At 37.0% G+C, this 15,021-nt stretch overlaps 1 protein-coding gene across 4 annotated transcripts in view; it reads left to right on the top strand.

The window, feature by feature from the left end:
* PLEKHH2 (pleckstrin homology, MyTH4 and FERM domain containing H2) overlaps window positions 1-15,021 on the top strand; it is a 123,086-nt gene that overhangs the window by 96,249 nt on the left and 11,816 nt on the right. For 3 of the 4 annotated variants that reach the window (XM_082357989.1, XM_082357990.1, XM_082357988.1), the window contains 6 exons: window positions 1,261-1,440; window positions 3,337-3,434; window positions 4,828-5,005; window positions 5,918-6,073; window positions 7,919-8,016; window positions 14,445-14,586. In XM_082357989.1, the coding sequence (XP_082214115.1) occupies window positions 1,261-1,440; window positions 3,337-3,434; window positions 4,828-5,005; window positions 5,918-6,073; window positions 7,919-8,016; window positions 14,445-14,586 (852 nt within the window). The remainder of the gene's footprint in view (window positions 1-1,260; window positions 1,441-3,336; window positions 3,435-4,827; window positions 5,006-5,917; window positions 6,074-7,918; window positions 8,017-14,444; window positions 14,587-15,021) is intronic. The other variant, XR_014235098.1, reaches the window with a different exon arrangement.

Here is a 15,021-nt window from a genome sequence, read left to right as displayed (position 1 = left end):
TTCTTTTGTTTTCTGACATTTGTTGTAAGGAAAAAAAAGACTGACATTTTAAAATAGCCTGCTCAAAAGAAACTGATTTCACTCTCAGAACTTCATTTTACTCCCAAATATCAATGTCATTAATAAGCCCAATATATTTAATTCATTGAAACAAATATATATATACATATATATATATTACACTATAACTACAAATTTATTTAATACATTATTACAATAATTTGGGGTTCAATTAGCATGCAAATATTTTTAAGAATTCATAGATAGAACACTTTATGAGTATTGAAGTTGCTTCCCCTGCCTTTAGGCAATCCATCCTAAACTTTCTCAGGCAGGAGTACCTACTCCTCTAGTCAGGAACAAAACAAATTTTCACAGTTTTATTACAATGAACTGTTAAAATGAAGAATGATAAGTATTAATATCCTACTTTGGAAAATGTCTAGGAAAGATTATGCTATAACCTTTTCCTAGTAACCTACTCCAAAATTTAATCTCTTTGGGGGAAAAAAGTATTTATTTACATTCATTTTAAGTTGTTTAGTCTACTATTTCCCAAAATATTTTCCTCAGTAAACTAGTTTTTAAAGATGCCAATTGGTATTACTAGAAGAAAATAAAGATGGGAAGGGATTGTAGTCAAATAAATTTAGAAATTCTGTGCTGTGTAGAGAATACAAAGATAAATAAGAAAGAGTCCTTGTCTTTATGAAGTTTATAGTCTGGTAGACCAGAGGCTATTACTGTTCCATATGCCCTTAAAATGAATGCATATTCTGCTCTGAGGTGGAGCATTCTACAAATGAGTTCAAGTTGGTTGATAGTGTTGTTCAGGTTTTCTATATCCATACTGATTTTTCTGCCTACTTGTCCTCTCAAATATTGACAGGGGATATTGAAATCTGTAACTTTAATTGTGAACTCTGTCTGTTTCTCCTTATAGTCCTATAGGTTGTTGTACCATGTATTTTGGAGCTATGTTATTAAAACATTTAGGATTGTTATGTCCTCTAGATGAACTGAACCCTTTATCATTATAAAATGACCCTCTTTATCTCTGGCAGAATTCCTTGCCCTGAAATCTACTCTGTCTGATATTAATGTAGCCACTCCGGATTTCTTTTGATTAGTGTTATCACAATATATCTTTTTCCATCCTTTTAAACAAAAGCTATTGCTAAGAAGAGAATCAATATTTCATGCAGAGTAAATCTAATCATTTCTCACCCTGAGTATATCTATTTTTTTTGTTTAATTCAGACCTGCCAACTTTTTATAAATGCAGCAGTTGACTCTCCTGCAATTGATTATCACATATCTCTAGCCCAGAGTGCTTTGCAAATCTGTCTGACACATCCTGAGCTACAGAATGAAATTTGCTGTCAGCTCATTAAACAGACAAGACGGAGACAGCCACAGAATCAACCAGGACCACTGCAGGTATCTGTTGATACATACACATGCAATTTTCAATGATGTTGTTTTCCTGATAGTAAGAATAATACATATTCAATACAGACATTTGGAAAATTACAAAAAGTATGAAATGGAAAAACAGCTATTAATATTTTTATGTATATCCTTTCAATTTCTATATTTATATGTAAATGTGTATGTGTATATCTTTATGCACTCACAGTTTTTCACATTACTAGAGTTACAGTATGCATACTACTTTTAAAAAAGTATAGAACATAATCATTTCCCCTGTAGCCTTCAACAGTCTACAAAACATTAATACTAGTTGCATTAATAGCAATTACTATACATTTAGGTTTTTCCAATTATTTTTCCTATAATAAGTACCACTACAGTAGACATCTTGGAACCTAAATTTTGTGTGCAAGTCCAGTGAATTTCATTGAGTCACTTCTAGAATTTTCCTATATCTTCAACAATGTTCAATGTAATTCTTTTAATTTCTTTCCAGGTTAAAAAATAGTATTTCACTATTGACTTTGGATGCAATTTCCTTAATTATTAGTGCAGTTGAATTTATTTTCAGGGGGTTTTTGGTCACTTGTGTTTACTCTTCAATGAATGCCTCTTTTAATCTTTGCTTACTGACTCCCTGTCAACTACAGGATAAAATAGAAATTTCTTACCCTAGCCTGTAAGACTCTCAGGGGTGGATCCAGGTTTTGTGGGACTTGAAGCTTATGCAGTGAATACTCTCCAAGAAAAAAGAGTACAAAATACATTACTTTTACACATTTTAAAGGAACGTATGACCATGTCATATGACTATGACAGCTCATCAGGCCTGTCCCAGGGACTTGGAGGGGATCTGTGCATGAGAGGGGTTCTGAAGCTTAAGCTTTATGTGAATCAAGGGCCCTTCATAGTCTGGCTCCAGTGGCCTCCTCTTTCTCCACTTCATTTTGTACTTCCTGCCTCCAGTGTACAGTGAATGAATAAACTCTCCCCATTCTTCAAACACACCCTGCCTTTGCATTATCCTTCACCTTGCACCTGGCATTATTCCTGTTACCTGGATCCCTCTGCTTTCTTCCTACCTGTGACTTCACCATCCATCCCAAGCAACATCTCTCCCATATATTCCTTCCTGACTTCCGCAACAGTAAGTCATTCCCTCCATTGGTTATACTTAAAAAATATTACAATGTATTAGCGATGTTATATTATAAATTACTGTTTCAGTATATAATGTCTTCTCCTGGACTGTAGGTTCTTCAAGGGCAGGGCCTTTGCCCCTTCTCCTTTTTTATATGACATTTAAAAAATTATTGAAGTTATACTTGCTTAATTAAAAAAATTAAGAGAGAAAATAGAATATAGTCCAGAGCAAGAGAAGAATAAAAATCACATACAATTCTATTACCTGGACATACCTCTGTTAATATTTTTGTACTTGCCCCTTATTTAGGTTTGTATGTATGTATGGGTAGATTGGTTTTGCTTTTTGTATAAATAATTTTTTTTTACTATTTTTCAATCTGCCCTTTTTCAGTGCCATTACTTATATTTCAATGAATGAGTTAATACATAAATGAACAAAAAGCAACAGTTTCCCTAATCTTTGGGTGTGATATCAAAAAGGACTACCATATCATGTCTTCTGGTACCTCGGTTGTAGACAACAATATATACAACTAGATGGATTATGGTTCTGACCCAATATGAAGCTTTTATGTTTTTATGTATTATAAACGCTCTAAGCAGATAATGTATATATGGAAAAAGCAAAAACACTGTGGGGTCAAGTAAGACTGTCATCATCCCTTTGCTCTCACAGCCTCTGTCAGTCACACTCGCCCTGACTTGGATCTCTGACGACCACATGGTGTCTGACCTGTGATGCTTCTCTTTGCCCAGGGCTGGCAGCTCTTAGCGCTCTGTGTTGGGCTCTTCCTTCCCCATCACCCTTTCCTGTGGCTCCTCAGGCTCCACCTAAAGAGGAATGCAGATTCCAGGTATGCAGAATTCTAGCCAGCTAAACCATTTATGTGGCCTCTGAGTGGTCTACAATAAATCAAAGTGATTTAGTAACCTGCCAGGTACATTTGTGGAAGAATGTGTGAAACAAATGTTGGTACAGGAAGCCTTTGGTTATCATTTATGTGGAGCTGGGAAAATACTTCCTTTGTTATGTTAAATCTCTTATGGAAGATTACAGTAAAAGCTTGAAAAACTGACAAAGAATATTTTAAGTGAAAAGTCTATGTACATTTCAAGTATGAATGTCTTATCATTAGTGGGTGTTCATTCAATAAAAGCAACTATTTTGTTTCCTTATTTTTCCTATTACTATTTTCTTCACATTGAATTCTTTTATGTAGAAGACTTCTCTGATGGTCTTCCCACCTTTTATAATTGTATGTATTTGAATTACTTCAGAATTTTTACTCCTTTGAAAAGGGCTCGTAAAATTCAGCTGTCAGAGTGGCTTTCTTACAGTGGGACCCAGGGCACCCAGCCAAGGGTTATCAGGATCATTTTGTCCAAGAGGTTCATATTAGGTTGTTTAAATAGACTCTGGGATTCAAACAAACAAACAAATGATGAATCAAAAAACAACTTGGAAGCAGTAGGAAAATATACTCCAGCTCATAATATGTTTTGGAGACTCTGTCCTCAAGGTCATGTGATTTCAATTGCAGTCACTGAGGACCCCCTACCCCTGCCAGACAAAGGTGACATTTTAAAGTCTACCTAGAAGGCACTGGAATAAAAATTTATTTAGAGATGTTATCAACCTGATTTTATAAACAGAATAAAAATTATATATAACAAATGAGGGCAAATAAGATCTCTATCCAGCTTTTACTGGATTTATTTACTCCAGCGGTTTTGTTTAATGTTTAACATTTTTAAAGAAGTGCATGTTTTGTAAAAAAGGAAAATATATTTTTATTTTTGTTTAAAGATATTTTCTTACCTTGCTTAGCAGGAATGGCATTAACCTCTATGTTCTTCAAAAGAGAACTCCCCTCATCATGCACTTCTTAAGTTATCCTGCACTAGTCTTCATACAGTTATTTTCTTTATATTTGTTAATATAATCACTGTATATTGACCATAAAACGTCTGGTAATTTTAAATTTATTTTGTGACTATAATAATACAATAACAATGAAGATTGTTTTGTGGGGAAGTCTGGTTTAGTCAGTGGCAAAAGTAAAGACACTAGAATTTGAGAAAAGTGACAGCAGTTAATATCACTCAAAAAGAAAAATTACTGTCAACATTAGCATAATACATTATAATATTGTACACCAAGGAAAGCTTTCTTAGTGGTTTCATATATATAAAAGGTTGTCTTAATTAAATTTGTTCTTAGGCTTTATCTTAAGTTTTGTATTATAGGACAGAATTTGGAAAATATGCCATTTATTGCCAGCGATGTGTAGAAAGAACGCAGCAGAATGGAGATCGAGAAGCAAGACCCTCAAGAATGGAAATTCTTTCCACCCTTCTTCGAAACCCGTATCATCATTCTTTGCCCTTCAGTATCCCCGTACACTTCATGAACGGGATATATCAGGTAGATTAGACTTTCTACCCAATGAAAACATGCTTAGTCTAGAATTCTAAGTGCACTCTGTGGAATTGGGAAGTGAGACTGTCTCCCTATTTCTGTCAGCTCCTGGCAGTGATAAATATGCAAATGTATTAGACCTTCTGTCAGGACAGCTGAGTTGTGAAACAGTTTTGCTAAAAAGGATTCACACTAAAATATCCATAATTGAACCAAATAAGGGAGGAGTTTCACTACCATTATAATTCCGATGGAGAAAAACAAAAAGGTTGAGGCCTTTCCCCACCTGGGTACTGGCTAGGTGAGGAAATAATTACTAACATGTGGGACATGTACAGGTTTAGTCTCTTTAAAGTCTCCAGATCTCAGGAATTATCTGGGAAAACTGTCCAAGCCCTCCCAACTCAGATCTAAATGCTTGCTTATTAACTCAAGCAAACATGTTCCAAAGCTAGCAATTAGTCTTTGTAGCTCTAAGCCTTTTATCACGGAATTCAGATACTTAACTGCATATTAAAGAAACAAAAATTAAATGCTTAAAAATGTTCATTTGTTTGTGTATTCCTTGTTTATTTTTTTCCCTTTGCTTAAAGATTACATATTGTACTGTAGTTCTTGGTTTGCTTCTAATGGGCAGGCATAATATCTCTGCAAGATGTTTGCAGCTGTCAAATGATCTTTCTATTTTGAATTCATGTCTGTTGGCCGGAGCCAAGATTTCTGAATTCTTACATCGAGCTAATGACTAAGATGACATTAAATTTCTCCAGCGGAGCTTTGAAAAAAAAGTGAAAACACCTAGATAAATATATGTTATCATTAATCATGAATCAAGATTGCCCTGTTTCCCCACTGAAATCTAAGTTTGAAATGTGTGTACCTTTTTATTAAGAGAACGACTTTGTTATTTCTGTTTAGGTAGTTGGATTTGATGCATCCACCACAGTGGAAGAATTTTTGAATACTCTGAACCAGGATACAGGGATGAGGAGGCCAGCACAGTCTGGATTTGCATTGTTCACAGATGATCCTTCTGGCAGGGATTTAGAGTATTGTCTTCAAGGAAACATCAAGGTAAAACCAACTCCTTTTAAGGAGGCAGACCCAGAAAACAGCAAAGAAGCTACTCTGCTATTTGCAAAAAGTTTAGCTCAAGAATTTTCCAAAAATTTAAGCAATCTAATTTTCATAATAAAAAAAATATTGCAGGACTTTGTTGAAGCCGTAGAATTCTTAATACAGTCTGCACACACACATAACTCCATGTTAAAGAGAGGAAGAGGATTAATAATAGTAATAATACCCTAAATATTAGGGTAAAAAGAGTGGAGGTGTGGAAGGTCTAATAAAATGGCTTTCCATTTTATTCATTCACTCAGCAGTATTCATGGAACTATTTATTGTGTTCCAGGAGCTGGTCCAGACCCTGTGGGTAATATAAAGAAGGTCGAGAAATTGTCCCTGCACACAGTGAACTTCTAATTTGCTTAGGAAAGAGTAGCCTTATACACTGATAACCTTAAATCTGAAAGTGATAAATATATTAAGGTGAGCATTCTGCAAAGGGAGAGATTAAGTTCAGATTGGAAATTAGGGAAGAGCTCAACTGGTCTTTGAGGGATTGGTAGAATACGGACCTGTGGAAATAAAGAAGAGATTCCAGACATAAGGAAAATCATGAGCAAAGACAGAGAATTGGAAGATTCTTTAAAAATGTTTTCTAGGTCATAGTAAAATAACTGTAATAAAGTTTCCATCTAGCGATGGCAACAATTAAAAATATAGAATATAGAACCATAAGGAACCTTAGAGAAATAACCCACTTATTTTGCAAATGAGGAAACTGAAGCCCAGAGTGAAAAATGATTTATGGCAAATCAAACAGCTAGAGCCAGGTCTGGACCCTCTTACTTGATGTGGTCCTTCATTGCTCTTGGGAATAAGTACCTTGTTATGGAGTAAAGGTATTTCTATGATTTGGAGATTAAAGAATTGGGGCAAAGCAAGGGACACACCCATGAGTTTAGAACATACGAAATATCAGTACTTTTATCTAACTCCCAAAAACCTAGCTCCACTTGCAAAACGATCTGTTGGGTCTCCATGGGGATCCACAGACTATGTTAAAGCTCATACTTAGTTCCTTAGGAGTACTGGTCAGAAGATAGGATTTCCACCTCACTCCACCCAACCCCTGCCTTATTTCTTCAGCTGCATTTTGAGACATCTAGATAAATGAATGTCTTTTTCTTCTCAGCTCCAAGTATATCCTGTTTAGATCAGCAATTCCGAATGTAAATTTTTGAGACAGACATTCCTTGAGCACTGTTAATAATTAGTCAAGAAGATAAGCTGGTATTTTTGGTTGACTTGAGCTGAGTAAATATTAGGGGCTTTGGTGAATAACTGCTTACCCCATAATTCTGAAAACTGTTATTTATAATTCTCAAATGACCAGTTTAAAAAAAAAAACAACAACATTTATTTGGTTCCTGAAGAATTTTTGTTCTTTATCAAAAATCTTAACATTATATTTCAGATTTCTTTGGTATAACTTCAGTTATTCCAATCTTTATAAACTCAGAAGGTGGAAAGTTGCTTCTTCAGTGACTAAATCACGAAAAATTCCTGGAATCTTCTTGTTTCCAGTCTCATGCAGTCCTTCATTAAGATTCCTTTTTGAGTAAAAAATTCATGGCCATAGTCCAAAGTTAATGTGTGTCCAAAAGGATAACAGGACCAAAGAGTGATTTATAATTAAATTCTAAACTCAGAGCTGCAGGAGCTTAAAACAGAAAGCATCAGTCCATTTGGTTTGATCACATTAATTGAAAAATTTCAGTCTATAGACATGCTTGTCTTCAAAAAATACCCAATGTGAAAAATATTATGAATCTCCATTTTCCACTTCCCTTCTAGATTTGTGACATTATCTCTAAATGGGAACAGGCTTCCAAAGAACAGCAGCCCGGGAAATGGGAAGGTACGAGAACTGTTCGTCTCACTTATAAAAACAGGTGTGTAATGCCATCGCCAAGTGCCAAAGTGGGAGTATACATCTATGTTCAAATCATGCACCTATAATTTAGTTTCCTATTGAATAGCCTTAAAAGTTATATTTATTTATATGTTTTCTTATAAATGGTAACTGTTTCTGTAGGAAGAGGAAGAAACTGTCACATAAATTTTTTTCTCTAATTCTAGTTTGTTAATGTCATGAATAATTATATTTTATAAAAATATGCACTTGGACAAAGATTAGAAGAAAACTATAGGAAAATAGAGCTGCTCTCTTAGGGTAGTTGATATAATTTTTCACTTTCAAAATTTCCTTTAACACAATTATTACATTTTTTCATAAGACTGAATACTCAAATACCCTACTACAGATTGGTAGTAAGAAATATTTGTTTACCCAAGTCTTTTAGAAGTGATATATTCATATCCATTCATTCTTATTCTTTCATATTCTCTCTTCCTCTGTATTTATTGAGCTTCAACTATAAGCCCAGCACTTAGCTAGGTGCTCTGGATAAAATGATAATAAAAACAGACACAATCCCGATCTTTTGGAATTTACAGGCTAGTGAGGAAGACGGTTGCTAATTTTACAATGACTCTAATGAGTATATAATAACATATTAAGTTCTCTGAAAGAAAAGAGCATGGTTCTGTGAGAGCACATGACAAGAATCCTGACCTAGCCTGGAGACTTCGGGAGTCTTCTTTAAGGAAATGATGCTTATGCCCACGTGAGAAGGGCGCTGAGAGTGGAAATGGATAGAAAAGGATGTTCAAAGCCTGTAGAAGGAGGCTGCGCAGTGTTTCAGGAACTGGGAAAAAGCTGGTGGGGCTGGAGCACTCTTTCTCAACTGATACAATTTTAAAAGACTTTGGCAAATGGTCAGAAACCAGCTTTTCTTTCTTTTTTTTTTTTTTTTAAAAGATGCTCAGAAAGGTTTTTTTTTTTTTAGCAAGCATCTGCCTTTTTTTTTTAATTAATTAATTAATGTATTTATTTATTTATTTTTGGCTGTGTTGGGTCTTCGTTTCTGTGCGAGGGCTTTCTCTAGTTGTGGCGAGCGGGGGCCACTCTTCATCGCGGTGCGCGGGCCTCTCACTGTTGCGGCCTCTCTTGTTGCGGAGCACAGGCTCCAGACGCGCAGGCTCAGTAGCTGTGGCTCACTGGCCCAGTTGCCCCGCGGCATGTGGGATCTTCCCAGACCAGGGCTCGAACCTGTATCCCCTGCATTGGCAGGCAGATTCTCAACCGCTGCGCCACCAGGGAAGCCCCCTCTTTTTCTTTTTTCTTTTTTTTTTTTTTTTTTTAATATCTTCTTTTCTTCCATGTATTAGTAGAAGGTGGTATTTAATAAAGAGTGTTCACTGACCAGGTTATATTAACTGTACAACAACAGCAAAAAAACTAAAAAAAGTATTTTCTTGTTTTATTTGACTCTTATATCCCATAAAATAAGGAATCTAAAATATCAGACCAAGATCCTGGTAGAATTATTGGTGAAGTTTTGACTTCTTTCAGAAGCCTACTTTTGGAATATGTTCATAGACCTGAAATTGGGATATGAGAAGTAAGGGTACTATATAACATAAAGAATGTAACAGCCTTTGATCCAGTTCAGGGTTTCTTTTTCTGATACTTTATCCCACAGAAATACCCACATAAGTGGGCAAGAATATTCCAGTATTCTTTATAACAGTGAAAAATAAGTGTTGCAGGGGGGACTTAAGTTTATCAATAGGGGAACAGTTAAATAAATGTTGTGCATTCATATTGTGGATTCCTTTTACACACTCAGACACTAAAGGGTCACCACTGTTTGAACAGACTCCTTTGATCCGAATAAATGGTGGTTTTGAGCCACTAGAGCTTCTCTGTTCCAGGGGTTCATGAGCTGAGGTGATTCGCAGGAGTTCTGGGTAACAAGAAGGTAACTGTCAAGCTTTGGTATCTAAGGTTTTAAAATCTCATATTCGTAGAGATAAGCAGGATTACTTAGATACTAGAAATCTAATAGGCTGTACTCCCAGAGGAACCTGTCTCCACTGATGGCAGTCTTCATCTGTGGCCCTTTGGTGACTGGCAAGAACAGCAGCTGGAAGACGTGGACCTTCCAGATGATTATTTTAGTTTTGTGATCGCTGGAGCCGTGGTTCTCAAAGTGTGGGCCCTGGATCTGCAGCTTCAGTATCACATGGAAACACGTTGAAATGCAAGTTATTTGGCCCCATATCAGACCTACTGAGTCAGAATGTCTGGGGATAAGGCCCAGGAGTCTGTTTTAACAACTCTTCAGGTGATTCTTACTCATGCTAAGTTTTGAGAAGCACTGGTCCAGAGGTCCATATTGCTGCCTGTGTCTTTTGTGGAAGGAAGCCAGCTCCTGGACCTGACCTGCCATATATCTTTATGTGGAAGAGGTTCAGGAATACTCATTTGGTTTTCTTGGCACTAAATGGAATTACGTCCATGTCTAAGGCTATTCCTAACACTGCATAGCTTATGAATGCTGAATACATACTGATTTTGACTGTGATGGCCACAGTTGGAACCAAAATTAAATGGATGAAATGGAGAAAAATGGTCTGAAAGACATAAGAATACTGTGCCAAGTCTAGCAAACACCACCAGGAAGGACAAAGACAGTCATGAATAACACAACACCTTGTTAACAACAACAACAAAGCTTTATGACAATATCTTTGACATCAGAAAAAAACAACTCGATCATAACGTTTAATTTTTAACAGAAGTCTGAAATGGTTGGATAGCCACAGCTATGAGAAAGTACTGTTTCTAAATGTGGTCGTGATTTGCACATGTGTAAAATAGCTTAGACAATGAGCCCTAATTTCCAGTGACACAGTTAGGAGGGGAGCTGGCTGTGACCTATCATGCAGCTGCGGACTTGATTCTTCATCTGTCAGGCAGCACTGTAATAAGCAAAACTAAAGCATCAGCTCTCTTTATCACGGAATTTTTGCTTATATTTAGTAAGTTATGGAATTTTAATTACTTAGATTTAGGGGTTAAGGATCTAATTAATAGGTTTTGAACTTGTTCTCATAGAAAACCATTTGGTAACTAACGTTTAAATTCTATTCATATTTAAGCCACTTATTTAATTTGGTGTCTTACTGTCTATTTGAAATTGCAAAATCAAAGCGTGTTTTTAACAAAACAAAACTGGCAAGGGTCTTTCTCTACAGAGAACAACTCTTCCTTCTCCCCGCTTTGAAACGAAAGATTATTTTCAATAATTCTTTGTTATTGTTTTCTGGAACATAGTTTAACATTCGCATCTCTGCTACCTTTAGCTGACTGTAAGAGCACCCATATATCCATTGGATCCTAAGCCAAGAAGCCTCTTAACAGGTCACCTAGTTTATCCCATTTCTTCCAGCTGTGTTCACACCAAAAAAAAAAAAAAAAAAAAAAAATTCTAGTATGAAGAGACTCTTGTGATTCTAAAGACCTCTAGAGAAGACTCATCATCATAATAATAGTAATAATAATAACTACCACCAATATTTATTGAGCACTTACTACATGCCAGGCCCTATGCTGAGCTGTTTATATGCATCATCTCATTTAATCCTAACAACACCTCGAGGTAGGTGTTATCATTAATCTCCATCTTACAGATGAGGAAACTGAAGCTTTAGAGAGTTAACTCATTTACCCAAGGCTACAGAAGGGATTTTTCAGGGTTTTTTGGCAAATAGTTTCCATATTTAACAATTCTCACCACCATTCATTTATCCATTCATGCCGTAAACATTTGTCCAGTGTCTGCCTGTGCCAGGCCTTGTTGAAGCCCTAGAGATTCAAAGGTGAATAGAATTTTCCTACCCTCTAGAAATCTTACAGTTTATAGGGAGAGACAGACATGAATTCTAGCAATGTGATTAATGCTGTAACAGTGACAGTATAACAGAGTAGTGAAGAACATGGGCTCTGGAGAGAAACTGCTGGGTTAGAATCCTGGCTCCCCCACTCACTCTGTGACCTTGAACAAGTCACTCACCATCTCTATGCCTCAGGTCCCTCTACGTGAAGTGGAGATGAAAACAGTACCTACCTTTAGGGTTGCCTGAGGGACTAAATGTTGGCAAATGTAAAGCACTTGGATCAGAGCCTAACACATAGTAGATACCCCAGCGATATTCGCTCTTATTGTGAATATAGCATGTCCATTTACAGGCTGTTGTGGGAACAGAGAGGAAGGCTTCGCAGAGTGGTGACTTCTGAGCACAGGACTTGTGGTAGCCATAGAGGCCGGAGGAGAACAGGGAAGGGGCGTCACAATTGCAGATTTCGTAGTGTTATCAGCAGACCATGGTGGACAGAGGAAGGAAGGAAGGTAAATGGAGAGTGAAGGCACGCTGCTTCCTCAGTAAGTTTACGTGATGATGAGAAAGACAACAGTAGGAAATAAATGCTCTGAGGACTGAAATATGGAGCCGGTTGGAGGCGAGCAAAAGGATTACCCGGCAGTGCCGAGAGCTCTGCTGAACTTGGAGCAGTGTGTTTGCTGATACTGGTCCACATAGTGGCGTGATTTCCATCCCACAGTGTTCAGCTTCCTGGATGTCAAGTGATGAGGTGGGCATTTGGGAATGCCCCTGCCTTCCAACGTGTGCCCTCTCTGCTGTGACAGAAGCCCCTTTCTCTGCGTCAGGCCCCTTTAGGATTGGAGAGCAGCTGGAAGCTGGTCATATTGGGAGAGACTCAGATCATGTAACTCCGGCACCTTTCCTGTTCAAGATCTGTGGATTTGATTTTCTGACTTCTTGATCATTTTTGTGACTCTTGAGTTCCTCTCCACATTCTCTCCAAATCCCTATATAGCTGTTGGAGCCCAAACTGTTCCATTAGGGGCTTGAGCATGTGATTCCTACAGGTTGTGTTCCTATATGTGTGTCTGGAATTGTTTTTCTCTTTTGTGCCTATAGTGCTTCATTTTCCCTTCCCAGGTGCAGTCTTACTGGCATGCCAGAAATGATAGAAAATGCACTTTAGCTCTTCTTGCCTGTAGCCATTTGAACTACAGGTTCTTTTTTCCCTCCTAGCTGTATTACTAATTCAAACTTTTACTGAGAACCTTCCAGTGGTTAACACTTAGCTAAAAAAAACTCTAGGGCATTATAGTGATGAATAAGACATAGTTCTTAACTTCAAGTGGAGAAAATAAGCTAAGTACAAAAACGTTCACATGCCAGAAAGGGAGGGCTTTCATCTTAAACTTTATTCTCTTTATTTTATATCCCTTTGCTAACACCATTTTGAATTTAGAATCTATTTCTATTGCCCAGCCATATTCTCCTACCAGTTAACAATTTACCATCATGCAGTCACAGATCATTATTTTATCAAGAAACCACTCTGAATGATGGCCCAGGCCAGTGATTCTTAAGCTGGCGTGAACGGAAAGAATAATCAGAATGATGGGGAGGAAGAGCTTTTCAAAGTACACCCCCCGTGCTTCCCCCAAGATTCTGACCTGCTGCCCTCTCATTCCTTGCTATTTGAGGTAATTACCACGAAAGATTCCGTAACTGATGATAGGGTGTCCTCTCCCTATCATCAAGTGGATAGGGGAAAAAAGGCTGGAAATCCAGTTATAGCTAATTGAGCACACACTTAACAAATGCCAGATCTAAATCTCTGTTTTCCTGCCGCTGTGTTGCCATGACAATATTAAGGTACGTCACGGTGCTGCTTACCCACCCCACTGTCACAGCATTTACAGCGTGTACAGTGCTCTGTGCCTGCCCTGCAGCCTGGAATCAGAGCCCCAGAAACCTCACATACAAAGAAACAGCACAGTGATTAAACACAGAGGGTCACTGAATTGAGGAAGACCTAGGCGAACAAAAGTCATGTCATGTTTCAACAAGTAATAATGATAACATGTAAACTATTGTTGAGATCTTAAGGCTGTTTATCAGAATGTGGCAAAAAAAACTCAAAACATTTAAATGTGCAAATATTATCTTTTAGATTCCCAGAGAAAACTGCCCCACTTGACCATTCGATGTTGATTTTGAATTGAAACCTTCATTTTCTATTCCCTGGTGTGTCCAAGGTGTTTAGGAAAGATCATGGATGTTTTGAAAACTGGGTTTATACAGCCCACTGGTGTCTGAGGTCCTTCCTCAGTAACACCTAAGGTATTAAGGTATTTCAGGGCATAAAGGTAGCATTGAAGCATCCTTCAGCCTCAACTTCAAAGCAGTTTTTCCTCAGTTTGCTGATAAACATTATAAAGAATAGAAATAGAGGTCATTAACAGATAGTAATGGTCCAAGTTTGTATCACTGAGAACTATTGTTAGAGCAACCCCATATCAGTCCTCTGGATTTCTCTTTACTTTTTTCCTTTGTAAGTATATCATTTAATGAAAAATTTCCTCTTTTTTTACAGACTATATTTCTCAATGCAAGCTCGTGGAGAGACTGATAGAGAAAAGCTGCTGTTAATGTATCAGACAAATGATCAAATAGTAAATGGACTTTTTCCTCTGAACAGGGACCTGGCATTAGAAATGGCAGCTCTTTTAGCTCAGGTAACTTCCATGTTATATAGAGCGATGTTTTGTAATGATAAAATACTAATTTCTCCACTGAATTAAATGTAGTAAAACAATATACCTTTCGTAATTCTTTAAATTCATTTTGCTGTGATTAACACCTTAAAAATTACAGGCATTGTAATTGCAGCCTGACTCCCATTGCTGACAATTGCGGTGATGTAGAATGAGACAATATTCCATAAAGGGAATCTAGTTTCTTAATCTCTTGAAAATATCCCACTAGGCTTTGCATTTAATAAAGGAGTTTGAGTGTCAAGCTGTGGGGTTGCGGTTGCCATGCTAAAATCGTTCAGTAATCAAATAGGATCAGTCTTCTAAAAAGCTAAAGCACTTTCTTTTATTTACCTATTGTATCAATGAAGTTCAGTTGGCTGTAAACCACACATGCATGCAAATCAATAATAACAG

The sequence above is a fragment of the Balaenoptera borealis genome (genome assembly GCF_965194805.1).
Source record: "Balaenoptera borealis genome assembly, chromosome: 15".
NCBI lineage: Eukaryota > Metazoa > Chordata > Mammalia > Artiodactyla > Balaenopteridae > Balaenoptera > Balaenoptera borealis.
Note: the sequence above shows the minus strand (reverse complement) of the source record. Positions and strands in the feature narration are given on the sequence as shown.